Consider the following 27,934-nt stretch of genomic DNA (forward strand, 5'->3'; position numbering starts at 1 on the left):
ATTTAAATAATTATTTATCTTTTTTATTATTTTTATTCTAATTAGAGATTAATCTAAATATTAAGTAAATACCTAATCTCTTATTCTTTAGAGAGAGGGCTTACTTCTATAGTTTTAGAGTAAATACTTAAGTAAGTTTATTAATTATAAGTAGTTTCTCTTTTAAGGCTACTTATATATTAATATAGTACTTTATTAATTAAGACTATTCTAGAGTAATTCTAGGAGCTAGAGTATCTAAAAAATCTATAATTATAAGCTATTCTTTAATATTAGTAATTTTAAATACTTAAGCCTTATAATAGATTATCTACTACTTATTAAACTACTTATTAGTATTTATTTATTCTATCCTAGCTTTATTAAAGTATAATTAGTATTACTACCTAACTAGAGCTATAGTATTAGTATTAGTAGAAGCTAGATTATCTTTAAGAATTTAAATAAGGGCTTAAAGTATTAACTTATCTTAATTAATTATTTTAATTAAAGCTAGTACTATAAGATTAGCTAAAATAGTTTTATTAATCTAGTTTTAGAGATTACTTAGCTTAGTAGCCTTTCTAGACTACTAGCTAGTCTAGACCTTATATTAATTAACTTGCTTAGTATAATTAATCCTACTAATTATAGTAGTTAAGATTATTATTTCTAAGGCGCTTACTAAGCTACCTAGCTAATATAATATATATAATTAGGCCTAATTATTACTAAACTAGGTCTAGCACTAGAGTTACGCGTTCTAATTAGGCCTGCTATAGAGAGCAAATATTATAACTTTTAACCTCTAATTATACCCCTAAGCTATGCTACTTGCGTAATATATTCTATATAAAACCTAGCCGATATGACGCGCGCGATCGGGCCCGAACATCGCCGAAGCGGGCGTAGCGCTAGGGTTGCGCGGCCGAATCGGGCCCGCCGTAGGGGGCGAACATCGCGCCTTCGACCCCCGATCATACCCCTAAGCTGCGCTGCTCGCGCGACGTGTTCTATACAAAACCTGCCAAGAATCATCTGCTCTATCGCGCCCTAGCCTTTGTTTCTGCATTTCTTGGCTTGCGTTGCTGCACTTGGGGTCATCTTAGGGTTTCTTAGGGTTAACTTGCCAAGCATGGAGCTCTGCTGGACTGCGCAGCCACCCGCAACGCCAACCGCAGCGCAGCACCGCAAGCGACCGCGCGCGAGCAAGATCACAATCAACAACGTGCAAGAGCGCTTCTGCTACCTCCAGCGCTATCAGGTGCTAGTCTGCAAGGAGCACGCTACAGGGATACAGAACGTCGATGTGCACCTGCGCGACCAGCACGGCGTGGCGAGCAAAGAGAGGGAATCCATCGTAGAGCACTGCCGGCAATGGCGGATCGCCGCGCCGCGAGATGTTGAGCTGCCCGCGCCGCTGGGGCCGCCGATCGAGCAGCTGGGCGAGCCGTTGGACGTCTATCGATGCAGGATCACTAGCGACTGCGGCTTCTGCACCGCGAACAAGAGCAGGATGTAGAAGCACTGCAGCAACGCGCACTAGGCGGCTTGGAGCGGCAAAGACGTGTACTTTACTAATAATAACCTAGTATATCTTATACACTAAGCCTAGCTATCCAGCTATAAGAAGAAAAAGCTATAGTAAGTAATAAAGCTAATAGAGGTACTAGTGGGGTCAGGGCTAGAAGACTAGTAAGGCGACATTTGAAGAAAGACGCTCCTTATCGAGCACAGTAACTAACGCGGTAGGAGTAGGAATTCGCATGGAGCACAAGGGGGTAAGCAATCAATTGCTTCAAGAGTTGCAATGGGTTTAAGTAGTGCAGGGGAATTAAGATAGCCTGCAGAATAGCGATCTAAGGCTGCAGAGCCGCGAGGAACTTCTGCATAGATGTTGAGAACCAAGAGGCTTACGCAAAAATGCAGTAGGGTTTCTAAGGTTAGTATTTCGCAGCTATAATAGTATTTAGATAGAGCGTTGTAGTATAATTGTAAGAGATATAAGGTAACTAATGCCTAGAATAGAAGTATACTGCGTCTCTTATCTCTTGCACACTACGTCTCTTATCTCTTGCACACTGCGTCTCTTATCTCTTGCATACTGCGTCTCTTATCTCTTGCACACTGCGTCTCTTATCTCTTGCACACTGCAGGTTCTCCCTTGTGCCTTAACATTGATATCTAAAGTCTTCTTCCCTTGATCTTACCTCTAGCTGTGCCTTCCAGGGCTAACCACCTATTAAATTGCCTTACCGCAAGGTAGATGTCTAGGAGCTCCCCCCTTACTGGTTTTATGAGGATGTCGACGCTTCAGGAGCGAACGTAGTGCTAGATTCAGGTCTTTGGGATGGTGCTGTCCGACAGAATTAGGAGGAAGCCTAAGTTCAGGCCCTTATCCTAGTCCTATGGAATACTGATATCTTTGCTAGGGACTATACTGTTAGGAAGCAAATCAGTCGATGGGCGGCATCGCGGAGACCGACTGGCAATCTGAATCAACACAGGTCGGACCGAGATGAAACGCACAGCTGTGGCAGTGTGGATCGTTGTGCCTGAATGCATCGCGAAATGGCTTCCTTCTCTATATTAGGATCAGTACCTGTTGCGCAAAAGGTGTATATAGGGGAAGGTACTCTGCAGTCAAGCGGAATCTTAGCGGTGCAAGCAGTAACAGTTATAGTCTGCAGTTTAGGAGGTCTGAGGGATTGTAATACTCCTAGCTGTTGATTAGCAGAGCGGCGCCCTGCTTGTAAACCAGGAGGTTAGTCCCCTCTATATAATTGTAGAACATCAGTCGAGCTTCGGGCGCAGACTGCAGTTGCTGGGATTATAAGCCTCCTAGCGCAGCACAAGGCACGGTCGGTGCCTACAGCGTCGCAAGGAGGTGGCGGAGCTAGCGCTTGGATTTCTACACGGAGAAGGCACAACTAGCGCTCAGTTATGTTAAGTGGAAAAAGTGCGACTGAAAGCAGGAACTGTGAGGGTGAAACGTGGCCAGAGCCGTACTATACTGCAGGTTACTGCGAACTTTCTACTCTATCTCTCTTGGCAGTGCCTAGTCTGCAACTGAGCCCTGTTCGCAACTAAGCCCTTCTTGCGTGTGAGCAGGGGGCGGTATGCTGCATCTACGCGAGGGAACTGCACCTGATTGGATTGTTGGCCCTGGTCCCGCTCCTAAACTGGACTCTAGGCCCTCTACTCCACGTTCTTCTGTGTTAGGGAGACTGCACCACGAACTCGGCCGTGAATACAGACTACTCGAGTTATCGCTAGGGCTCTTCTACAGCCGTAACGCAAGCAAACGTTCCTGCTCCTATTCTATTAAAGCGGCGTATAAAGGTCGAGGCCAAGCACTTTCCAAGTCTAGGCTAAGTTGTCTTGTGGGCTCGCGTTTCTACCGGAAGGGGCTTCTATAATCTACTGGCGACTTGTCTATAGCAATAGGCTGCTCTTGTATATGGAGGTACGGCGTGCGCACAGCTTCTAGCGCCTCTGTGCCTTATAGAGCTTGGTGCGCGCTGCATGTTGCGCTCTGACTGGCTCGTTTAGGGTAAGCAACCTAGTAGCTATGAACCTGGCTGCTACGCGCAACGCTGTTATATGCTATTGCGCATCTAAACAAGCTAACAGATGCTTTCGATATGTGCAGGTCCTTCTTAGGCACAGGTGGTGGATTCTGGCGGTGTCTAATAGGCGTTCTATCCTATTTCCTTAGCCTTCTATGTTAGGATATAAGAAGTGCTGCATATAGAAGGAAAGCAATAGCTATAAAGACTAAAGAAAGCGTCACGTAGAGCGACAAGCGGAAGGCTGGTGGAGTAGAAGTGGAATTTGACATTATAGCAGGTATTGTTGAGGCTTTGCCTGCAGGTGTAGTAACGTGCGGCAAGGGAGCGGTTATTGTGCTGCAGAGGAGGAAGGACAGACTAGAGTCAAATGCAGCCCTTGGGAAGAACTCAAGAGTAGTATTGGTGATTCTCTTAGAATGTTGCTGGCAATACGACGCAACTACAGGTCTGTGCAGTTGCTGCGCTTAGGGAGATAGTCTCCGCAGACACTGCGCCCCCTTGGTCCTTCTCGCGACACTAGGTCTTCTATGCTAGGTTATCTAGCAAGTTATAAGAAAAGATCGCAGGCACAGCATTGGGGTTCAAGGAGAGAGGCGTAGGCGGCGTATTGGCCCTACGCATAGGACGCGTAGCTAGCGCTTAGGGAACGCGAGAAGCATAGTGGCGCAGCAAAAGGGCAGAAACGTCTTTATGTCTGAATATAGTCTCTTGCGCTATTGCCCTGCTACTTTGTTTGCATATAATCCTTAGGGAGTTTCTTTGTCTTCTCTCTGTCTTGCAGCGAGAGAGAGATCGCCGCAGAAGACTAGAGGAAGGCTGGTTAAGAGCTTGTTGTAGAAGCCTGGAGACCTTTGTCCCTCCTACTGTTCCTTTGTCTTATCCCGCTTAAACAACCTAGGTCTACGTAAGCTACTTCAGGCGGCGGATATTTAAATAACACATTGCATATATACTTATAGTATCTAGAGCAATATACTATAGTTTAGCAGGACACGTATTGTTTCCAAACAGCGATAGTAATATAAAATAATCTAAAAGGTAGCATTAACTTTCTAAATTGCTACTGCTAGAACAATAGCAGCGCTTGTCTACTATGCATCTCTACGCTGCTACCTCCTTAGCCTGCATCGCCGCTTGGGATAGTATGGGGCCCGAGATAGGGACGAAGACAACCTTGCTACCCTGCGCTGCGGCGCTTTGTCTGCGTGAGTGCTGACTGATATAATAAGCATTATAGCAAACACTATTGTTAGGATCGGCGCTAAAAGCCAGCTGTTAGTGTAATGCCTTTGTCTCTATCTGCATTAGGGCACACGTACTTGTATTCTATATTGCCCTCCCTGCGAAATCCTCTATGCTTCTTGCAACTATTTACCTCTCGGGTAAGATATGCGTCGATCTTGTTCTCCGTTACTTGCTGCTCTAAGTCTGTTATGCTCTGAATGCTAAAGTACCACTAGCTGCCGTTTGCAGTGTCTATAACGCAGGTTCTATGCTCCTGTCTTCCTATAAGCGTGCCCTATAGGAACTTAGCAACATTTCGAATGTTATTGTGTGCTAGTTAGGTGTTTATATTTCGGATTTTGTTATTGTAGCACTTAGCAGAAGCTAAGGAGAGAAGGAGAGGGCTAAGGAGGACAACGGCTTTGTAGAAACGCATCTTTGTTGGGAGCAGGGTATAGTAGTAGTTAAGACAGGCGAATCAAGGCTTAGGTCTTTAGAGACTATAGAAGTAGAAAGGACTTTGTTTGTTTATTTTTAAATTAGGGGATGTCTCCTCTTATATAGCAGTGCTCTAAACAGCTTCTGCCCAAGTTAGCCTTAACAGCGCCTAGGGCGCAACAAGGAAATTACAGGACTAGTCGCCTTTCTTGTTCCTTTTCTTGGGGATTGTTGATATTGTAACCATGCTAGGGTGTTGCGGTGTTGCAGTGCTGCCTGCTTACTGCTGTCTTACTCTGCCGCACTGTGCCTCTTTTTGTTGCTTAACCGCTTAACTCTAGGCAACAAGTGTTTATAACACTAAATATATCTAATATAAGCTATAAGCTACGCCGTACGTCTAGAAACAGGGTATAGACAATGCTGCTGCACAAGCTTATGCCTAGAGAAGACACAGCCACATAATCTGTCTGTAATAGCTAGCATAAGTCCGCTTCTAGTATAATATGTAGTATAAAGCTTTAACAGCTAGTAAGTCGAGATAACTAGATTGTCTATGTCTTTATCCTACTACTAAAGGCCTTGTTTTGCGCCTATAGTTAGCATAAAGCTTCTCCTAATCTTTACCAGCGCAATGTACCTAGCTATTAGCAGTTGCAGCCTACTTTTGTCTATAGCGTTTAGCATAGATCTAAACGAGGCCTTGTTGTCTACTTAATCTATAGAAGGAGTAACTAAAGCAGCGCAGTATAAAGACGTTAATTTGACAAAACGAATGGAATAGTCTTAGATTAGCATTAGCGCAGCTTGTGTACGTGCATAAAAAACATCCTATACTGCACCTTTGCTAACCTTCCCTATGTAGCAAACGTGCGTTATAGCTTAGGCAGCATCTCTAGGTGTAACCTATATCTTTTAACAAGAATTAATACTAACTAGCATCTTTCTATCTTTTGCTCTATAAGTGCAAGCTCCTTAGGCATTTGTTCCCGCAAGCTTACCCTACTATGCAGGGCGCTATTAAACTGTTATTTGTTTTATAATACGCGAGTGACAGCAGAGAATTTTAACAGTTATTTAAAGACCTGGTTGGAGGCATTATAGATTGCTTACGTGATAGGCGGTTAGGCTATCTTTAGTCTTCTAAGAAACAGGAGGCTGACTAGGCGAAGGAAGTGCGTAGTAAATTTAGTTAAAAGGCAGGCGACTATCTAAGCTTAGCAGGTAGGCAGGCGTACGCTCGCTACACTAGAAGGCAAGTAGATAAGGTGCCCTGAAGTATTTAACCAAGACATCAAGCATTTGTCTCAGACTATTTGCATTTCCACAACCACGTCCAGTATCCCGGTACATGCACTGCCTCCACTATCCTAAATGGTGTGATGACCGCATCGCGCACTGGCCAGTGTGAGTGGAAAAGATTGTTGCGCGCGATCTTAAGGCGTCTAGTGATTCTATTTACTGTTACTTGAAGCGCATAGAGAGAAGCTTGCGTATAGAAATAGTTAGACTGCAGTAGGTACATGTTGCTATTATCCTACTCTTAAACCAACTAGAAGCGTATAACACGCTCTACTTGAAAGGGAAAGTGGCTGTTAGGGAACTTGTCTAAGTGATTGCTTGTTACATTACTGTTATTGCCCCTAACTCTATTAAATTAGATCTGTGTTCCAACGTTTAGGCTGCTGTACCCTGTCTATTCATTATTAGTAAAGAATGTAGGCTTAGTTATAGTGCGGAGATAGCAAGTGCTAAATTGTTCAAGTCTATCTAACGCAAAGGGTGCGGGTAGCTTATAGAGCGTGGGCAAGGGGATTATATAGGTAGCTGGCAGCAGCAAAAGCCCAGCCACGCTTCCAGTGCATGTAGCATTGTGCGCAAGCGCCTAACACAGCTCCCTATAGAAGAATCCCACCACGCGATTCGCTAGGGCGTGGAGAATGACAGCCTAACGCTGCGGATTTGTTGTCTTGCTGCCATGTCTAATGTGGTTAGCAAGAGGCAACCACCGCATAGTCTGCACAAGACATGGTGGTTTCTTATTGTTGCGAGGCGTATGCCTAGAGAGCATTTGAGCAGAGAGACAGAAGCTAGCAGCTTGTGTAAGGCGCCAAGCATAAGTATTACTTAAGCACTCTAGGCTTGTGGTAGAAGTTGGCGTTGCTTTGGTGCAGTTGCCTACAGCAGCGTTAGTGGGAACAGAAGCGCTGCAGATAACATTGCACAGCTGGTAGAGGATAACTGTATCTGCGGACTAGAAGACAGGATCTACGCAGGCAAAGGTTGTGTTGTTAGCTAATAGCAGGCTACTTTGCGACAAGCGTTAGTTTTATATAACATATAGTGCATAGCAATCAAGTATAGTAGCCAGCGCTCTATATCTTTCCTGTTAAGTGGTTAGCGCTTATAAGCTAAAGCATCAGCCACGATATAGCGCTTCCACGTCTCTAACGCAGGACGCGAAGACAAGATAGTGCGGTAAGAATGCGCTAGTATAGGTTAGGCAGCAAGAAGAGCTTTCTATGTAGCCTAATCATCGCACGCGGTATAAATAGAGCGGCAGGTAAGAGTGAACGCAAGGGCTGCGCTAGAGGGTAGGTAAAGAGCGATATTCCTTAGCACTTCTACCGGCAGCGACTGCAGGCTTGTAAGGGCTGTTAGGACACAGGAGGTAGTTGTGAACATGTTTGTGGAGGAAGCAAAGAAGCGATTCAGAGGATCTAGAGGAGAGGGTAGGTTAAGTAGGCCTCTGCAGCTAATGTGTCTCGGATGTTCTTATAAAGAGATAAAGCTATTTTTAGTCAACTGTGCCGCAGAAACTCGCAACGTACCTCACAGACAAGTTGTCTACACAGGCAGCTTGTCTACTTTTGCCAAGACCACACTATAGTCTGCTACAGTCTGCTATAGTCTACTACAGTCTGCTATATACTGCTATATGCTAGCGCTGCATAGAGTTAAATAACTTATAATGTTATTTAGAGACCTTGTTTATATTAGAGTTAGGGTTATATCTATTCTTTTTATACTGTCTAGAGCATTTTAAAGATACTTTATTTTTTCTAGTAACTATAATAACTAATAGTATTACTTAATATTTCTATAAAGTATATAGTTTATAAAGAAACATATAACTACTATATACTTGATACCTATAATAAATCATATCAAGAATATAGAGTTTAACTTTTAAAGATAATATATAAGCTTGATGTTTAGTTTATTTAGGGTTATAGGTTAATTTAACTACTTAAAGCTTGTTATATTAAGGAAAAGCTATAAATAATTCAAGTAAATATAGAGAACTTATAGTATAAACTAGATTTATTAAGTATAGTCTAGTAACTACTATATATAGATAGTGTTTTATTTATTAGAACTATCTAGTGTAGAATTGCTAAACTAGACAAAGATAGAGATATTAATAGAGTTTAGAGATTTAAACAGGGTTATAGGTTAAAATAAATTGTATAGATTCAAACAGGATTATAGGTTTATATAAATTTTTAAGTTTTAATAGAGTAAGTTAGTTAAAACAAAATAGAATAATAAGGTATATTTAAATTTAAAGATAGTTAAGCTAAAGTAGCAAGGACAAGGTAATAGAGTAATAACAAGCTTAAATGTAATTTTAGACAGTTTAAATAGTAATCTTAAATAGTGTACATAGTAATCTTAGAAAGTTTAAATAGTAATTTATAATAGCATAGAGTTCTATATTAATATTGAAAAGCTAATAAGATAATAAAGCTAATAGTTAAGTATGTAAAATAGTATTTTAGGGCTAAACAATAGCTTAAAAATACTCTAAATAGTAATCAGGAGAGATAAGAAAATATAGAGCTTAAAGCAAGATGTATTAAATTATATAACATAGCAAAGCATATTTATAGAAATCTAGAGAAAACAAGAAGAAAAGTATAGAATTATATAATAGAAGAAGAAAAAGAGTATAGAAGAGTAGAACAAGAGAAATAGAAGAGTATAGAAGAATAGAATAAGAGAAATAGAAAAGAAATAGAAAAGTAGTATATATAGAGTAGAAAGAATAGAAAGTAAAAGTTAAACTAAGCTATAGTTAGAGTATCTATAATTTAGGTAGTAAGTTGTGTCTATTTCTAAGTTTATAAAAAACTAAAGTATAAAATAAAAGCTAAGTAAAAAGCTATTTTACTAAGAAGTACTAAAAAAAAAAAAAAAAGCAAACTAGGAACTAATACAAGCTAGAAGAAGTTATATAGAGAAAAGATAATAAATAACTAGGGTAGTTAAATTAACTAAGATGCTTAAGTTAAGAGGGTGGGCGGTGGGCCCTACTCAGGTATTCCGTTACGGAATGCCCCCCCATTCCAAAACTAAGCTACTTTCGGGAACGCGCCCCGTGCACGGGCCACCCCTTCAATACTTTTACCACGCGTGATTGCCACAAGTTCTTCTCTTCACATCAACGTGCCAACAGTGCGTCCCTCTGAAGGTCGCTTGTTGAGTCAGACGTTGCATGTCAGAACGTCTCTTCGCTAAACGGTCGCCATGGCGAGTCAATCCTTCGCTCCTGCGCAACCTGTAACGGAGCTTTTAGAACAACTTAATCTCTACTTCAATGAGCCGGAACCTGTCATCATCTGTCGTATATGCCAGTTTGCGCTCAGCGGCTCTATCAAGCCGCTTGTAGACCATGTTGTAGATAAACATCAATACTCCAAGGATTCAGCAAGAGAGCTAAGCCGACTCTTGAGACCATTCACCATCCTAGGACCGAAGGAGCTTCGCCTGCGACCAGATCATTCCCCTCCCCACCCGCATCTCTTCAAGCATCTTGGCATGATGTGCAAGCACTGTGGACAGAAGACAACGAGCGTTGAAATCTTGAGACGCCATCTGTCGAAGGAACACGGCGTAAAGCGGAAGACATCGACATGGCTTCGCAAGCATGGAGTCGATGGCCTGATGCTCCAAAGTTGGGACCGCAACGGGACGTATGGATATTGGATTGTCCAAGCAGATCCCTCAGCGTCTGCTGTCAGTACTTTCTGGTTGAGGTCGATGTGAAACAATTTTTCGTAGAGTTTGTTCCGCTTGGCCGTCCAGATACCCTACACAGACTGAGCACAGACGTAGGCAACGCGGGGTTCTCACTTACCTTGCCACTGACTACTTGTGTGAAGTCGTTCACAAACTGGTCCGCTTCTTGCCAATCCCGGAGCCGTTCTCCACCTCGGTTGAGATATTCGTCCAGCCGATAGCCAAATTTCCCCCACGACTGCCAAATGACCGCTCCTTCTGGGCCGACAGCAATAACGAACACGTGTGCAAAACTAAAATGTAGTTGAGCTCTGCCCTGCTCCACAAGCTCAAAGATATGCACGTCTGTCAGGTTTACTGACATGACCGTCGTACGTTTTCCGTCTCCGAAAGCATCTTGCTTAGCTCTTCGATACGCAGTGTCGAGCGACGCAGACGGTGTTCTAAGTATATGATCCAATGTCGGAAGACCGCCGAGAGAGCGAGACTGTGTCTTTACAGCAGAGAATAGAGATTCACTGTCCCGTGGAGCTGCAAAGAGAAGTACTAGTGTTGCCGCCATTTTGCAAGAATTCTAAGGGTAAAGTGAAGACCACTGCGATAACGGTCTTGAGTTAATCCCAGATAGGACAACATTGAACTTCGACTGGGTCAGCTTATTCGATCCCGCGTCCGCAAATCCCTGAAGTTTCCCGAAGACAAACGACGCCAAATCAGGCCCAAAACTGAAGAATGTTTCTACCTGATGTCTCAGCATCGCTAGCGCTGAGATCTCTGAAGGGAGTGTGTTCAATATGACGACGAACTCTCTGACGTTCAAGCCATCGGAAAGCCCAATTAGCAGGATCAGTTCGTGATCTTTGTCGTCTAATCCTATGATTTGGTGGAACTTACCCTCACTTCCAGTTATCTGGCATTCTTCCTTGTTGGTTTGGAGTTGACGTTGCCCAGTAGGACGTTTGTTTTCAAAGAAACATTCCACAAAGTGATCTTTGCCTTCCGCGTCCCCTTCAAAGAGGCTGTTTCATACAAAATCGGCCACCTCCTTTTCCTCTGCACTCGAAACTGAGTATAGGTCTCTTCCGAGAGTTGCCCATTCTTTCGCCAATGAAGAGGTGGATTTCATGTTGGATTGATCAAACATTTCTATGCAAAATAAGGTACAGTATAACACGACGCAAAACAATGGAGCTTGCGAGGGTCAGTGGTGAAATATAATGATCAGGGTTCACTGGGCAGCCGATGACCCCGCTCTCTTCGTGCACCCTGACGTCAGAAGATCCCTGATGATAGGGTCTGTACTCTTGCTTCCCTTTGTGAACGTGCGATTCTGTGTAACATTGGAAGCTCATGCGGTTCACAAGATCCTACGTTCGCACGTTATAGCAGCGCATGAGGTGCTTTCTCAAGCACTACACTACAACGACCTGAACAGATGCAACTTTTTTCACTAAGTCATATTATTCTTGGAACCACTACCGCTTTCATGTCCCCAGTCGCTTGTTGTAACGATACGCCACACTCCAGACCGGCAAGTTTGGACGTTCAAGCGGAAGAGTCATACCTAAGAGCAGGTACGAGGGCGAAAATCCTACCCCATCCCGCAACATCTGAATCGCTCAATGACGATAATCCGATACTGAAGGGGCTATCCTGTCTGGTATGCTGCTTTCGTCTGTCATTTATGCGGTCCATTATCGTCAGGTACAACTTCTGTTGTCGAATAGTATGTCGAGACGCAGTGTACGTTCGAAAGGCCGTGTGACCCGCCAGCTGTCAAGTGCATCCGAGAAGGTGGTACCGTAGTGGAGAAAGGCGCTCTATCTTTGGTGTGTTGCTAAGACATCATTCGTCAGGCTCACTCGCTCGTAGATTTGCATAGTCTATTGGGTTGCCTTTCGTAGCACCTGGATAACCAACCGGTAGCCGCTAGTAGTTGAGAAACTGCACAGGGACGACACGATACGGTACTCAACAAGCTTTGGTATCGTAAAACTTGTTAATTTATCTGTTCTTCATTTTCGCAATTACAGAAGGCTCCTCACCGTTAACGACTCCCCTCATAGAGCACTGACATGGATGGTTGTGTCAGGCTGATTCGACTGGTCTCAAGCTATCCACGTCAGAGATGCATTTTTCATGCATGCGCGCGCTGTACGTGGTCTTTGGCGTCATATCATCACGTCGTACGGTCTCCTGCGTACCCCGCAGCTGGGCGAAAACCGCTGCACGTGAAGGTGGGGCTTTTACGACAACGTTGTTCGAAGCGCAACACCCGTGATATCGTTGAAACCCTAGGGACGTAGATGCTTCCATCCCTTTTTCCGTCCTTTGATAACCTTCAGCCAGCCTCAAACGCTAGATCTATCTCATTTAGTCATCCGGACTACAATTCAGCAACCCTCCAATCATGAACCCAGACGTGGAGGAGATGATGCGCAGCACCTTGCCACCTAAGGAAGCCTCAGTGTCGGTGATCATTGCATGGTATCTAGCAGAGAACAGTTAGATCTTTAAAGAACTGACTGATCTTTAATTCAAGGTATGTAAGAGAAAATGATATCTAGACCTTTGCTTATATACTATAAGGGTTGGAACACCCCTAAGGGCGATTAGTTTTTCTAAGCTTGTTGTGCACAATCTAACAACGCTAACAAGACACAGAAGCGATTGCAAAGCTTCTTTAAAATGACATGTGAGATTAGACAGGAGATGGATAAGAGTACATTAGTTATTACACTCGCAGCAGCTGATGCAAGTTAGTCCCTAAGAGTCCTGGATATCAGTATAGCCCTAGGTGGGTTCACTTACACTGTGCTTCGTAGACATCTCAGCGCCAGGATACAGGGTATTACATTGCTATCAGAGTTAAAAGGTCTGCAAGTTATGCTGCCAGGATAGAGGGACGATTTAAGAGTTTGTATAGAGTTTGCTAATATCACGATGCTAGTAAACAAGATAGGACAGCTAACAACATCTATACTAACTTAACATCTAGACATTGCAAAGTTCTGTTTAAATAGACTGTTCTAGAACAAGACGTTCGACCTTGTGTTCTGTAGCGCAACAGGTGCAACAACTTAATAGGCGCATGCTAGTGCTAAACATTATAAGTTGCATAAGAGGCTACAGTTAGCTATGAGCTAGTTAGTTTTTGCACTTTAGCGTTTACGCAATTAAGAGTTACTTGTTCTAGTTATGTACAAGCTAGAATTATTTAATACTGCTAAGGTTATCTGCACGTTTACAAAGTGCTTAAGTGTGCGCTTTTTTAAGTTAAAAACAAAGTATGCAATTACTTCTTCTTTCTATATAGTAGCAATAAAGGTAGATACGCAGAGTAAAGAGATGCAATTAGCTGTTGTTAAATAGAAGAAATAATAGAAGGACGCAACTTTCTAGTTAGATAAAGGGCTCTTAACTTGTCCTTACGTATCTAAAGATTAAGTTTGCAAGATGCTGGCAGAGTTCAGACCACAGCTTATTGATCTTGCTGCACCACTTTGGAAGATCCAAGCTGATGCTCTTCGAGCTTCTACGTTTCTCAAAGGGTCAAACAGCAAGAGCGAAGCCAGGTCTGCAGCCGCCTCAACAATGCACAACGGCACTCTTTGAGTCCTTCGCTCTTAGGCGGAAGTTGATGATGTGGGAGTGCAATGGAAAGGCAACACGCAGACTCGTGCTGCGTCCGATAGGCGAACAGTAATGCTACTGTTGTAAAGGTTTCTTTTGCAACATCCGCCAACTGCGATGCGTCTTCTATCTTTGATATCGCTGTTGTTACAGTCGCTTACAGTTGCAGTTTCCGCTTTCTGTGAGCAAACTTTCTTTCACCCCACGCTAGCCTTGTCTCGCTTAAAGTCAGCCTTTTCCATTCGAAGCTAGGCTTCCCTGCCGGCGACAGTGTAAAAGCTCCCTGCACCAATAGGCGAGATGTCTGACTAGCCACTAAGATAATGAGGACAAGTGCCCGGTAAGCGAGGCAGGCAGCAGCGTGGGATAAGAAACCGGGCGACTTGCAACAAGCGGAAACTGCAACTGCAAGCGACTGTAGTTGTTGAGATAAAGCGTTGTGAACATTCACTCAAAAGTGGTGGTGGTGGCCTGAGCGCGCCGGTGCGACAAGACTTTTGTCCACTGACTGTAATTAGTTTGGTGATCGACTAGAACAAGAAAGGCTCATGTAGCACATACGCTTACGCATACGATTTGACCGTGACAGAGGACACCACGCGTAAGCAGCTTAGTGTCATCCTCTTCAGGGGGGGCCACATGTCGACCGTTCGGTACCACGCGCTGGGACGCGGCGCGACGCGACATGACATTCGCGACACCAAACCGGGGACATGACCCGCGATATGGCCAACGGTTCATAGTCATGAGATACGCCCAGTTGAAGCCGCTAATGCTTTGCACTTCTTGCCGCATGGAGGCTGTGCGTTGACCTAAATCTAGGTGTTTCAACGCCTCCAAATTGAGGCTGGCGAGATGTCGTGCCTTCCGTAGATGCGCACCGGGGTCGCTGTGCCACTCGGACGTCGTGCTTCGTGAGGCAGACAAATGCGTAGTATTACGGTGCGGCTATTCAAGTGGAAATCGATGTTGTGGATAATCAGGGTAGGGATGTCGCGGGATGTTTGCCGCCGAGGGCCCGCCAATTTCTGGCCTTGGCCGAGCATGGTGGGGTGGTGGCGGCATGGCCCACGCCTACGGTGACTTTCCCCGCACTTTGGCTGGGCTCGAGGACTCGGTCCTCCGTTGCGCTCGATCAGCAACAGCACCTCGCGCAGGGAAGCGCTGAGGTTGGAAGCATGCTCGTCATTGGGATTGGCCGAGTCCATCGTCGAGGCCACAGTGTCGCCATGATGCCTCAGCAGCAGTGGACACTGCTGAATGCCAGCTGATCGACGGACATCGCTATTGGATATTTTGCGCGCTTTGAATTACGCTGATTGCAACAATTGAAATCCTTGCTCTCGCGGTTGATGATGCGCGCGCGCATTTCGTGCACGGGCCCGCGTCGGTGTTGCTGAGTCAACCAAAGCGCCTAAGTTCTGAACGCCTCGTTAGTTGCGTGCGAACGATCCACCATCGAACAACTCCACAATGCAGCACAGCATACGACAATGTCGAATTCGCAAACTGATGTAGCGCAGCATCATCGCGTCACGCCGCCGCCTAATTGTACGCACCAGCTTTTGACGCCTCCGTCGACCAACAAGAAATCCACTGCAGGACCGCTTCGCGTCATAGCGCTTTTCAGACAGATCCAAGCAGGAACACACACAAATTGCGGTCCGTGGATAGAATTTCAACTTGCACAAGGCGATTTCGATCGAATCCAGGATACAATCCGTCAAGACAAGGTGCTCTGGGGTTTCGTGAACGACAAAATACGGTCAGTAAACCCTGCAGTTCGGGAGATCGTGGCTAATAGTAAGTTCTGGCAGGTATGACTACGACGAAGACAAGCGCAGACTAGTCGTTCGCATGCCTACTGCGATACATGAGCTGTTCATCGATAAGCTGGAGGATGACATTCGCTCCCAGTTGAAAGGGATCCGTGGTGGATCTGACAGAAACGCTCGATTCGCGCAGAAGGTGCAGCCAGCCCGGTCGACCGAATTACGGTTCTCTGCTAGCGCCTCCTCTAGCAAATCAAAGTACGAGTCGGACGCGTCGTTTATACATGACGATGCAGAATATCCGGGCGTCATTATCGAGGTCGCATACTCACAAAAGAAGAAGCGTCTAGGCCGGTTGGCCGAGAATTATCTTTTGGACTCGGACGCTAGCGTACGGGTCGTCGTTGGTCTGGATATCGACTATGGCAAAGAGTCACGCAAGGCGGCTTTGTCAGTCTGGCGACCCAGACTGTTTGAAACTGCTGACGGGCCTGAATTACGAGCTGTCGAAGAGGTCGCGGATGAGGTAAATAACATCTCGAAAACTTCAAGGCAATTTGTGTCCTAATTCTCTTACCTACTAGATTTCCCGTGACGATGAAGGAATCCCCATCGAATCCCTTGGCCTACGGCTCTGCCTCAGCGATTTCACCTGTGAAGAACTTGTGCGAGAGGAATTAGGTAGCGATAATACAGAGATACAGATCACCGGGAAACAGCTTTGCCAATATCTTGCTGTCGCAGAGAGCAGAGCTCAACGGGCACTGCGCAAGCATTCATTTGCTAGAGTGGTTATGAAAAGGAAACGGTCGGAAACACCTCCTGAAGAGATGAGATCAGGCGATGAGGCACAGTACGCGGAGCAGGAAGGGAGAGCAGCGAAACGCGTTGCGGATGATGACGTTGATTATGAGGATTCACCATCATTCAACAGCCTTTCAGAGTGATCAGACGAAAGAGTGAGGGGAAGAAATTGGACTCTCAGCTAGGTCAGAGTCCCGTCGATCTTCTCCGCATATACGGCTGAACCGTCAATCCGCATCGCGTCGAATTCCAGCCTCGTCTCGTAATGACTGAACCTTCAGTAGTCTTGCTTCTGCCTTCGTAACGATGTACGGTACATGAGAGCGTCACAGAGGTCCAGCGCGTTCGGTTCAGCGGGTTCAGTTTAACGTTGGCGGACGGGAAGCGTGAAGGCCTTTCACATATTGAACAGACACGAGGATTGCGACGTGAGAGCGACGCGTTGGCGTGAAAGCACGAACTTTGATCATCCCGCGACGCGCCACAGCGGTGATGGTTGATCCGACCGCGGCCGTCCTTATACCAACGGTCGACTTGGCGCATTACATCCCGTGGGCAGGGCCGGTTTGAAGCCAAAATGCGACGTCAGGCAACATTCGCGTAAGGTTGAGAAGCTTGGCATTTATCTTGGCGCTTAGCTTGCGACGGTGACGCATTCCAGAGCAGCTGTCTTCCAATCCCGGTCGTTCCAGTAATGGCCATCAAACTGCATTGTTTTGCGGTGCTAGATTATGCTGTGATAGTAAATATGCGATGATCAAGAATGGGGCCCTCTCCACCGCAATGTACGAGTAGTACGGCTTATGCAGAAACTTAGCGCATCCAGTCCGCTGCTGCTACCCTTGATGGAGGATGCAGAGCTCTGTATCATCACCCACTAGCCGTAGATAGTTGTTCAAATTGTCCGTCCAGTGGATCCTCATTCCAGCGTTTCTCTGGATACTGAGAGTGTTGAACAGTCTTCCAAACATTTAGTACTCCGTACCAGAGGCCTTTGATGTCAATTAGCGATTATGAACACCCAGGGACGGAGTATTCTCTACACAAACTGTTTCATAGGTCGTCTTTGAGGAGAGCGCGAAGGTGCTCTTGATATGGGAGCTTTCTACGGGAAAGTTTGACATTGCAGAGATTCAATTCATTAACATTGCGGGGCGCCAGACCATATAGAGCTGTCATTTCTTAGGTGCCTACTAGTACAGGTGCAAGACATGATGCGCTTCGATAAGGCTGCGCTAAGCCTAGATAGGCGATAACAAAGTCGTCACTAGCGCGAATCGGGGGGCGAGTCGCCCCCAAAGTCGCGGACTAGTCCAGATTAGGGACGACTCGGACCCTAATCGTGATGTTCGCGTGGAGGTAGGTAGGCGCTATGTTGGGATGACTTCTCGCGACGCTTGCGACGTGCGCTTCTTGACAGAAGCTCTTCTGGCGTGTTGGCAATGGGATGCATTACGATGAACCAAGACTCCCGCGTTGCAGCCGTGGCCAGCCGGAAGGTGCCTGCAGCGTTAAGCTCAGTGCGCACGCGCAGAGGGCAGTCTTCTTCGTAGATAGCTAGCCAGGCTTCAAGCAGGCGCCTGCAATCCTGCTGCTTATAAGCGTGGGTCCGGGTGCAGCTAAAGTGGAAGGCTAGAGTAGCAGTAGGGACAGCGATTCGGCAGCTGCGGCAAAGCAGGAAGTCGCTGGAGAGAGGAAGCGCTGGCGTCTAGTAGCGGCACAGTAACAGATAACAACAGAAGAGGCAGCTAGGGTAGCAGGCTAAGCAAAGCAGCAGCAAAGGGAGGGACAAGAGAAAGGGAAAGAAAAGCAGCGGGTTTCTGCGCAATGCAGGTTTGTTATTCTTTGCCTTCTATTGCAGCTTAGCGGCGTAAGGGACGCGTCGCAGACGCGCTAAGAGCTGTAGCAATTAGCAAAGAACAAGAGAGCGCGTTCCTTTTGCAGGGGCAAAGAAAGAGGGAGTGTATTCCTTTAGCGCACGGCCAAAGATGGCCGACAGCGGTCGGTTTTACAAGGAACAAGTCGCAGTTATAAGCAATTTCCTATACAAACTAGGATTACGCCGCAGAGATGCATTCGATCTGTTCGCAGGGCTATTATAACAAAAAGAATGCCAGTAAGGCTAATCCTTCATACCGCCACTAAACGAAGCTCCTTGATCCACACTACGCGTGCTCCCATATCTAGCGTGCTCCCATATCTAGCAGTATTGCTACAACATCCCGTTGTTGCTGTAAAGCTACGCATAATTGCACGCACAATTCGTCCAAGCATTGTTGCAACTATGAGCAGCGTATACCTAGGACACATCAGATTGCCGAAATTCATAATAAGTAGGTAAAAAGAAAACCCACTAGTCCCACAGCTTTGCAAGACGCTTCGCACTGCGCCTTCGTGGGGCAGGTGTTAGGACCCCATTGGTTCTGACGGATTTGAATCGAGGCGGCTAGACCAGAAGTGGCCATGACAACCATGAGGATAGAGGCAGAAGCTCTCATGTTGAGATCTTGGGATAGTGCTTTTTCACACGTGTTGGTGTAGAAGAACTGTGGTGTAGGACTTGCAATTGTGTTCTGGCAGTGGCGGAATAGGTGTTAATATATATAATAGCGGTGCTGAGATAGATTGTGGGCCCTTGCTGGTACTGGAGCTTCCGAAATGATGTTAATGCATTGTTTTTGCAGTATTGGGTGAACTTGTCTATCGATTTGCACTGGATTCGTCAGCTGATCGTATCTGAAATCACTTCGGGTGCTTGAATCGGAGCACACAGGGTGCTGGAGCGGGCAAAAATACAGATTTGCTCTCCTTTCTTATGTAACAGGTCACTGAACGCTCAGTGCAGGCGAATGATTACAATGATCCACACAAGTAGCCCAGTGTAGAATCTAGTAAGGCGCTTGACAGAGAATGTCAGTGCGGACTGGTGCTGTCAGCAGCGTGCATAAGACCGATATTTAGCCGAGGACAGCTGCGGTCGTTGTTGGCAGAGTCTAGCTAACAGTTAGACGCAGGTCGGAAGGGTGCAGACAATTGTCTCTGCTGCCTTGCTCTCTCCCTTGTGTCTACGCTTGCCTGGACATACATACTCTTGAGCATCTTGAATATGCTACTTGTCCGTCAATTTTGTTTATTCTTGACGAGTTACCCTGCAGAGAATGGTTATGAAGCGCAGCTTCTTTCGACCGTTGCCTGGAATCATATCTCGTTTTTGCGCTCGCGATTTTATCACTTTACTATAAGACACTAGCCTCGTTCTAGACGGGCTAGCCCACCCGGCATGGCTTCTTTTTGCCAGCTCAATACCTTGATCCTCTTAACAACAATTGACAAGTGAATGCGTTCCATCGTCGTCATTATAGTCAGGCTCACGGCTGCCTTGTCCTGGAGACGTTAGACAATGCAATGCCTGAGGTCAGGTAATTAGCGCTGCCTCAGAAAAGCCTATGCAGACACCGCACCTAGCTCGCACATGGTCAAGAAAGTCGCTCTAGAGCGTGTTATTTGTACAGACTAATCTTTGTTGTGCACTGATTCCTGCCTCCCTTGTGTGACCGAGAACTCTGGCCGTTGACTGGAATTCGCCGGAGGCTGGTTCAGCAGTAGTACATTGAAGAAATGGAAAATTTGAAATGCTAATGCTGTATACAGTTTAGTCAATGTGAGCTGTCCACCGGTGGACGACTTTCCGTGCTATCTTGCAACAAACCATACTACAGGAAACGCACTGTTTGCTCCAGTAGAACATGACGAAAGCTCGTTGAAGCTGATTAGCCTTTCTTTACTCTAATCTTGGGTTAAGTCCCAGAACCATTGCCACTCATAGGTGCTTGCCATATTTCAAGCAGCTTGATTAGCCCAAGCTGTGTCAAGTCTGAAGCCTGCTAGAGAATCCGGATCGTGTGTCGAGATCTGGGCTGAAAGGACCGTTGGTGAGAAGCCTAAATTCAGTAGTCTCCTTCTGACAATACTATTGCATAGAGATTGACAGATGTAGGCCTAGAACGCAGCATCGTATAATACCAGTGCCGAGAGATCGATAGATCGATCGTTCTATAGGCTGTCTAAGATAGCTAATTATCCAGCTAAATGCTTTTCAATAATTGGCTGGGCCTGGGGACAATCTACCATGAAAAGATGATTTACATACCACAGAGCTGTTCGTATATGCACAGAATATCTATGGCGCACAAGAGCTTGTTGTGATGGGTCATAGGAGTTTTTCCAAGGCGCCTGACGAGTAGTTTAATACATCGCTGATGTACATGTTCAGCAGATTTGTTGTCTCCACGGTGCCGAGCGGCACACGCAAACACTGCATAGCGAAGGATACAGCAGTGCTCCAGTTCGGTTGGTATTTTCAGTATGAACTGGGGCATAGCATCTGTACAGTCGAGCGAATAGCTAAGATGCTTGGTGTAGTGATGCACATAAAATGCCTCATTGTGTGTCAGATTTGTTGGTACTTGTGCGCTCTATAAAGGCTCCATTTCGTATGAGTTTTTAAGAGGTTTGGGAACATCTCGGCGGATTTCAAAAGTCTAGGGGTTCTACATCGCCCCAGGCATGCAGCTAAAGATGTCATGTTAACACACTGAGTCGTCCTGACAAGACGGGTAGAAGATCATCAATCTGACGTTATCAGTGAAACCATGACACAACTGTGCGGACGCTCTCTGATACCTCTTTCTTGCGCTAGGCTTGACTGCATACTTGAACAGTAGCTGTTCAACAAAACTTCGTAAGATTTCGGAGAGAATGAATATTACGCTGCACTTCATACAGAATGATAGAAAGACACTCTGAAGAAGCAGGCATTTCGATAAATGCCTCCAGCATGCATCACAGTTGCTGTCAGTGGCGAATCTCCTGTGACCCTCGAACCCAGACTGGGGTATTCGCATCTTGTGGACAGGTGATATTTTCAGAGACTAGCAAAACAGCGAGACTATCTTCATGTGTCGCCCTGGCTTATTTAGCCTGATCTACTAAAGGTTAGATGTAGGACGCGAGGGAAATATACGATGTGAAATACGAAATGCAAGGTGCGAAATGCGATATAGAATTATTCGCACCAAAGACCCTACAGAACGGTGATAGTGGATTACATGCGCACACACTGCATAACGGCTGTTTGCAGAGGTTACAAGGACGTGCATGCGCCACAGGCGCTAGCAGGGCCCTGCAGCACTGGGCTGTCAGACGGATTTAAGAAGTCAGCGGATTGCAGACAAGACTGCTGTGTCGGCGCGCGTGTCAACCCTACAGTAATTTGCAAAACCGCCCTTACCCTCGGCTGCATCGCCCTTTGGTCAGAGTCACTAGCAGTTTGGGATGCTCCTTGCAAGCTAGGACCAATCATCAGCTACCGATGACCGCTAGCTTCAAACGAGCAAGTAACATGCTTTACAGGTAGCTTACCTAAGTCCAGCCAGACTCGGTACCAAGCAGTCGGGTGTGATAAGCAAGGTATATCCTAGACTGACACGAGTCCTACAGAATCATTGTTTGCGCAAAGGGTAAGGGCGGTTTTGCAAAGTACTGTACCAACACTTGGAAAACCAAAGTTGCAAAGCCACAAAAACTAATGAGATCACTCCCAGTCTTGGCAGGGCGCTGTTCTAGCCTTTTTGTCCCTCCGCACTTCCTATATTGGGGCGTGCGTTATTGAAATTATACTCAGTGGTACTTTACAGCACCTAACAAAGAAAGCATGTTGATTAGTGTCAGGATTTGCCAACCTATACTAATTACTTGGCTTCGTATAAGCGTGACCTCGAATATAAGCGTGACCTTGAGACAATGTGGACTGTGCTACTTACGTGAGTTCTGATTATTTAAAAGAGATCAAGGAGACACTCGAGGCTGTCTACTTGTTGAATTCGAACTTACCAAGGACCTCCATTAACAGGCCCATCGAGATCCAGATGCTCCCTTGCCCTGCGGAGCAAAGAAAACTTTACACATCATGATAGGAGAGCAAGAGATCAAGTAATTTGCCTTTGAACAACACACTCCTTGCGACTACTCTAACTTCATTTAGTCTTACTGAGCTAGCCCAAACGTTGACATCGGGAGAGCCTTTCAGATATCAGCCCGCTCAACGGCGTGTGCGGGGTGTGTTCAATGGCAAGTACGCATTTGATACCCTCGATGCCTACTTCGTCTGGGAACGCCCTTACCGTCCTCGGTACGTCAACGCTGACTAGGAAGCTCTCGAATTGACTGACAATTCACTGATCCCAGATACTTCGTACCAGCAGCAAGTTTTGCGTCTAATGCGATATTGATAAAGATGTCTCCAATCATGGATACAGGAGACAGCGCCTATCTCGCTCGCTTGACCGTAGGAGATAAAAGTACAGACCGCGTTCTAATATTCAACACTCAGGAGCTGGATAATCTTGTTATGGTAGACTTTGGCGAACTTGACCAGTGGTTTGAAGAAAACGAACCAATATATGGACAGCCGAAAGATCCATACAAAAGGATTGACGTTCTGCGCACCACGCGAAGGATCCAAGTTACACTAGCTGGCGTCACCCTAGCCGAGAGCCGCAGTCCTCTTCTGTTGCTAGAGACTTCACTTCGACCGCAATACTACCTGCTATCGACTGATATCCAGTGGGAGCATCTCAGCAAAAGCGACACTGAGACATACTGTCCCTACAAAGGAAGAGCAACATACTACAATGTCCATGTTAGGGGGGAAATTTACAAAGACCTTGCCTGGTGCTACTTATTTCCGGTCTACGAAAGCGCACTGATTGCAGGGTGTTTGTGCTTCTATGGTGAGAAGGTAGACTTCTGTGTTGATGGGGTCCGCATACATACAGTATCAGGAGACATATCAGGATAACATTTCCATTAGCATTGTACACTAACGTGACATCTCGCACATCAAGACTGTGGTTCTTCAGTGCTTGCGTATGAACGACTACAGTCTACTTTCGAGAGCTGAACCTTTTACGAATCACAACTATGACCTTGTGCGGCGTGAGGAAGGATCAACCCGGCTTTCATTCTCTCTATACCAAGAGAATTGACTTCCTCTTTCTTATCTTACTTCTTGTGTGGTACAAGATACATGCATACATACTAAATCACTGCTTTAGTCCATGAGATTTGTAGAATATCTGTTCGATGCAGCTTGGCCGCAACCTACGACACAACGGGCACAACTGTCCGATCCCACATGAGGCTGATTCTGTGAGGTCAAGGCTACCTCTGATCTCGAAAAGTACTATCTTGCCCGAGGGTTCGCTGTTGAGCGAACGTTATGACCTTGTGTTTGTTTACCCGGTCCAGCGGACCCAAGCTGGACCCTGATCACAACGATCATTGTTTCACAAAGCGAACGTTTCTGTGCTGTCAATTCAGGAATTCAATCTGACAGTCAACGACTATCCCCCTCCTAAGTTGTTGAGCCAGTCGGAGATTATGCTGGTGATGTGCTTTGGCGACTGCGCTGTGTAGTCAACCACCAAAGTGATTGCATGCTGTCGTCGATGGGAATGACTACCGACTATGACGTACTGAGGTCCTTAAATTGTTGCCCCACTAAACAGACTCAGTTTCAATACGCAAAGCCACTGACCATTGGTCTTGCATGTTGGGACGGCATGTCCTCGTCCTGCACATCAATCGAGGCACTGCCAAGTATTGAGAAGATGGTTATGTGTTAGCTGCTACTTCAATAGCGTAAGCCGCATCCTGGAGGTGGAGTTTTGGCTAAGAATCGAGAACTTGAAAATTGGGCTTGTAAATCGAGTTAATGAGAAATAACACCCTGCGCGCCAGAGTCAGCTAGTCTTCGAATCATCTCCAGCCTCACAGGGGCTGAACACGGGGTCCCCACGTCTGCCATATACAGTCAGCGATCGATCAACGCTAAATTTTGCACGGCAGTATAAATACAAAGGACTCAAAAGGCTTTTATTCAGATTGAAGCTGACTGTTCCTGCTCTATTACTTGATTGCATCTTTGTGCATCAGTACAAACGACTAGAATAATGGCAGAAATCAACAAGTTTGTACGACTTCTACAGATCTGACATACACTCCTATTAATCTGTGAATACAGTGCTCCCTCCTGTAGGACTAAGTTTATCTATAATGAGGGTACGATCTGTTGCGCGTTTTTTTCCTGACACTGACATAAGAGTAGACAATGTCAAGCGAAGTGTTGAAAAGCTCACGACCAATGTTACTGGAGAGTACGTCATGGAACCTTCTACAACGGACCTGTTGACCTGAGAACCCTATAGAATCCGTAATTCGCTCGTTGGCGTATCCCGCGAGATGATGATGGAGGATGTGGAGCAGTTCGCAAGGGAACATAACTTACACGAAATCTTGCCCTTGCTGCGTAAGGGCGCTCTGGCTGCACAGAACCCTGCTGCAGTCGACTCTTTGCAAGAATTTGACGACGAACATAGAGATACTTTGCGTCGGGAGTTCACCCATCGTTGACAGCATCCAAAGATCTTGGACCTCACAATTTGCTCAACTCCATCGCCGCTGCGATTCAAGGCTGGGATCAAACTGGCTCAAACGGCGCCAATCTATAGTTTGTGGTTGCTTTTGGCATCGATGAGGGTCCAGATGGACCTTGTGCACTAGCCGGAACATGTGAGAGGAACCAATGGCTTGTCGGTGCTATCAACGCCTGCGCTTACTTTGCCATCTTTCTATTGCGACTTCTAAAACACTTCTACTTTCACCATCTCGTCTAATATCTCTCAGCGCTGCCTGGATCTCCGATCCTTTTAATTACATGTTTGGACGATGCGTTACTATCTTCATTGCCGCGGTCTTCTCTCTCCTTGCACCTGTTGGTATGGCTTTGACACAGAACTGGCAGCAGCTAATCGTCACACGCCTCCTCCTGGGTGTTGGTATGGATCTCAAGGAGGTGACTGTTCCTGTGTTCTCCGCCGAAATCGCTCAAACCATTATCCGTGGAGGGCTGGTGATGTCGTCGCAGGTTTGGACAGCCTTCGGAATCCTTCTGGGCACCTCAGCCAACCTGGCTGTCAAGGACACTGGTGCCATTTCGTGGAGACTGTAATTAGGCTCCGCGTTTATGCCCGCAGTCCCTCTTGTTCTTGGCATCTTTTTCGTGCCTGAGTCTCCGAGGTATTTGATCGAAACGACCTTGCTCCGAGCTACCTTACTGAAATCTAGTAGGTGGCTTATGTCTAAAGGAAGATTTATGGGTGCCTACAAGTCCCTTTGTCGATTCAGAGGATCTAATCTGCTGGCTGCGCGTGAGACCTATTTTATCCATGCACACATGCAATATGAAAAGCTCGTCATTGAGCAAAGCGGTGTTGCTGTTCACGCTAATTTCTTCACACGTGTTACCGAGCTCTTCACTATCCCTCGACTTAGGAGAGCTACACAAGCGTCTGGTATTGTGATGATCGGACAGCAGATGTGTGGCAGTAGGTGGCGACTTTTGAGAGCCTTTCAAACCAGTGACTGACGATGGCTAGTAAACATTATCGCATTCTACTCTTCCACCATCTTTGCAAACGCAGGAGCTTCGGTCACTGGCGCTCTTCTTGCACCATGGGGCTTCAGATTGATTAACTTCATCTTCGCCTGGCCGGCGATCTGGACCATTGATACCTATGGACGTCGTGCACTGCTCCTCTTCACGTTTCCAAACATGTGCTAGACTCTGCTAGCCACAGGATTGTGTTTCTACATACCTGACACTAGCACTGCGCATCTTGCATTGATTGCATTGTTTATATACTTGTTCGACGCCTTTTATTCTCCTGGTGAGGGCCCAGTTCCGTTCACGTACTCTGCCGAGGTCTTTCCCCTATCGCACAGAGAGTTCGGCATGTCATGGGCGGTCTGCACAAACAACTTTTGGGCTACTGTTGTGTCTTTGACCTTCCCACGCCATTTGCGAGCATTTGGGCCTACGGGCACGTTCGGTTTCTACACAGGCATGAACGCTCTTGCTTTCGTGATGATCTTTCTCTGGCTCCCGGAAACGAAGCAGAAATCGCTCGAGGGCATATCATCACTTCGCCAGCGTAAAGTCGCTTGCTAATGTCGTGCAGAACTAGATTATGTTTTTGCTGTACCCACGCGCACTCATATGGCGTATCGAGTGAAGACCGTCTTACCTTACTGGTTTAAGACAAGAGTCCTGCGTCACAAAGGGCTTGTATTTCTTTAGCTGTATAAATCTGATAATGAACTCGACAATCGTCAAATTGCCGCAGATATGGAGGTTCACGAAAGCAAGGCTTGAGCTTCCACGGAGGTCTATAAACTACGGAGTGTGAGCATTGTCTCATAGGCTGACTTAGAACGTATTAAAGGCTGAGCCATAACGCAGCAGGCTGCTCACGTTAGGATCCGAGAGTGGGAAATGGATGTGCGGAGATGTATGAGCGCAGCGGAAGTGGGGTGAGTGGGAGGTAGATATTAGGACTGGTGCGAGAGGGACACCTGTCCTGTCATTTGGTGTGACTTTGCTTTCTTCAGTATACATTTGCGCTAAGTTTTGTATCTTTGCGCTGGGATATCACTCTTTTGCTTCCCTCCGCTGTCACATTCTTCGTTCTGTAGTTGGACGGGTGCGTCAAGAAACTCCTAGAACGATGAAACCTGAGTTTATGTATTGATAATTCGCTGAACTGCTGTCTTCGCCTCTACTGGTCTAAAGCAGTTCTGACGTATATGATAATCATTAGATCTCTTTTAAAGATATAGCAACACAACTCATCTTTACTGCACATCTCAGGATGCTCCAAGGCACTGAGCATGTTTTCCCGTAACCTTCACTATGTAAAGCAATCGATCCGGATTGCTTTTTCATTAGGCTGTAGTTCAGCGTTGCTGGCTAATGTGCAAAATGATCGTAAGAGGTTAAGCCCAACAATAGGCCTTGCTCGTTCATGGAAGAGGCCCCCTCCCACCTGGAGAAGTCTTCGGTGATACCCAAGAATGCAGCATTTGCCAACGATGCAGTGGCTACGTTGTACTTGAGAAGAAGTGGTAGGTGCGCTACTATTGGTTTCCCTTGCGTGTATGCATGTTTCGCGAAATGATTTATCAGAGCTTGTACTTCGGGCTTTGACGTCATGCGTTATTGAGGCCGTGGCCGCTTCGACGCAAGTGCCGTACAGCCTCTTAGTCCTTGGAGATTCAAACTTCGCAGGACTGCCAAAATCACCAGTTACGTTGACAGGCGAAAGGCCCTGCGATATTAGAAATCCGTGGAAGCCCAGGCAATCGGAGCATTTGTCGAGCCCACTCTCCCTGCAGGAATTTGCGTGGCACTGGAGATACCTGTCCAGTCATGTCTGCTTTCACATAAAACAAGACGCTGGAACAACCAGTTTAATTTAGTGCGCTGCGCGGCGCTCTCAATCAGGGACTTTGATGTGTGATCTACTGACATTGCAGCTTCCCAGCCAGGGTTTCGTCGAAAACGGATCTAGCAGAAATATGCAGACTGCTGAC

At 46.1% G+C, this 27,934-nt stretch overlaps 10 protein-coding genes across 10 annotated transcripts; 6 read left to right on the top strand and 4 right to left on the bottom strand.

Annotated features, from left to right (window-relative positions):
• Positions 1-1,114: 1,114 nt before the first annotated feature.
• C7974DRAFT_379170 (uncharacterized protein) lies at positions 1,115-1,501 on the top strand (the record flags this gene model as incomplete). Its single annotated transcript, XM_046140447.1, has 1 exon — positions 1,115-1,501. One exon carries the CDS (start codon positions 1,115-1,117, stop codon positions 1,499-1,501), a length of 387 nt encoding a protein of 128 aa, XP_045994349.1.
• Positions 1,502-6,525: 5,024 nt separating this feature from the next.
• Positions 6,526-6,738, bottom strand: C7974DRAFT_317640 (uncharacterized protein; the record flags this gene model as incomplete). The annotated part of the gene is made up of 1 exon (XM_046138607.1): positions 6,526-6,738. The coding sequence occupies one exon, from the start codon at positions 6,736-6,738 to the stop codon at positions 6,526-6,528; it is 213 nt and encodes a 70-aa protein (XP_045994350.1).
• A 2,731-nt stretch (positions 6,739-9,469) lies between these two features.
• Positions 9,470-10,704, top strand: C7974DRAFT_401429 (uncharacterized protein). The gene has a single exon (XM_046142601.1). It carries the CDS (start codon positions 9,744-9,746, stop codon positions 10,260-10,262), a length of 519 nt encoding a protein of 172 aa, XP_045994351.1. The 5' UTR covers positions 9,470-9,743; the 3' UTR covers positions 10,263-10,704.
• Positions 10,366-10,737, bottom strand: C7974DRAFT_296563 (uncharacterized protein; the record flags this gene model as incomplete). Its single annotated transcript, XM_046137687.1, has 1 exon — positions 10,366-10,737. A coding segment is annotated over one exon (372 nt), but the record flags the coding sequence as incomplete, so codon positions are not given.
• Positions 10,738-11,460: 723 nt separating this feature from the next.
• On the top strand, positions 11,461-12,214 carry C7974DRAFT_41162 (uncharacterized protein). The gene is made up of 2 exons (XM_046143582.1): positions 11,461-11,978; positions 12,108-12,214. The coding sequence occupies exons 1-2, from the start codon at positions 11,671-11,673 to the stop codon at positions 12,115-12,117; spliced, it is 318 nt and encodes a 105-aa protein (XP_045994353.1). The 5' UTR covers positions 11,461-11,670; the 3' UTR covers positions 12,118-12,214.
• A 3,101-nt stretch (positions 12,215-15,315) lies between these two features.
• C7974DRAFT_41211 (uncharacterized protein) lies at positions 15,316-16,609 on the top strand. The gene is made up of 3 exons (XM_046143615.1): positions 15,316-15,633; positions 15,686-16,166; positions 16,225-16,609. Exons 1-3 carry the CDS (start codon positions 15,362-15,364, stop codon positions 16,585-16,587), a joined length of 1,116 nt encoding a protein of 371 aa, XP_045994354.1. The 5' UTR covers positions 15,316-15,361; the 3' UTR covers positions 16,588-16,609.
• A 1,803-nt stretch (positions 16,610-18,412) lies between these two features.
• C7974DRAFT_401441 (uncharacterized protein) lies at positions 18,413-19,322 on the bottom strand. The gene is made up of 2 exons (XM_046142602.1): positions 18,799-19,322; positions 18,413-18,743 (listed from the first exon to the last, which is right to left on the bottom strand). Exons 1-2 carry the CDS (start codon positions 18,940-18,942, stop codon positions 18,684-18,686), a joined length of 204 nt encoding a protein of 67 aa, XP_045994355.1. The 5' UTR covers positions 18,943-19,322; the 3' UTR covers positions 18,413-18,683.
• Positions 19,323-20,598: 1,276 nt separating this feature from the next.
• C7974DRAFT_295464 (uncharacterized protein) lies at positions 20,599-20,904 on the bottom strand (the record flags this gene model as incomplete). Its single annotated transcript, XM_046137678.1, has 1 exon — positions 20,599-20,904. A coding segment is annotated over one exon (306 nt), but the record flags the coding sequence as incomplete, so codon positions are not given.
• A 1,420-nt stretch (positions 20,905-22,324) lies between these two features.
• On the top strand, positions 22,325-23,303 carry C7974DRAFT_441770 (uncharacterized protein; the record flags this gene model as incomplete). Its single annotated transcript, XM_046145376.1, has 3 exons — positions 22,325-22,435; positions 22,488-22,634; positions 22,691-23,303. Exons 1-3 carry the CDS (start codon positions 22,413-22,415, stop codon positions 23,301-23,303), a joined length of 783 nt encoding a protein of 260 aa, XP_045994357.1. The 5' UTR covers positions 22,325-22,412.
• A 1,408-nt stretch (positions 23,304-24,711) lies between these two features.
• On the top strand, positions 24,712-26,642 carry C7974DRAFT_441779 (MFS transporter; the record flags this gene model as incomplete). Its single annotated transcript, XM_046145377.1, has 7 exons — positions 24,712-24,911; positions 24,977-25,013; positions 25,190-25,510; positions 25,634-25,890; positions 25,942-26,119; positions 26,171-26,475; positions 26,524-26,642. Exons 1-7 carry the CDS (start codon positions 24,746-24,748, stop codon positions 26,640-26,642), a joined length of 1,383 nt encoding a protein of 460 aa, XP_045994358.1. The 5' UTR covers positions 24,712-24,745.
• Between the last annotated feature and the right edge of the window lie 1,292 nt (positions 26,643-27,934).

Source organism: Boeremia exigua, assembly GCF_020726555.1.
Source record: "Boeremia exigua strain MPI-SDFR-AT-0100 chromosome Unknown C7974scaffold_10, whole genome shotgun sequence".
Classification (NCBI taxonomy): Eukaryota; Fungi; Ascomycota; class Dothideomycetes; order Pleosporales; family Didymellaceae; genus Boeremia; species Boeremia exigua.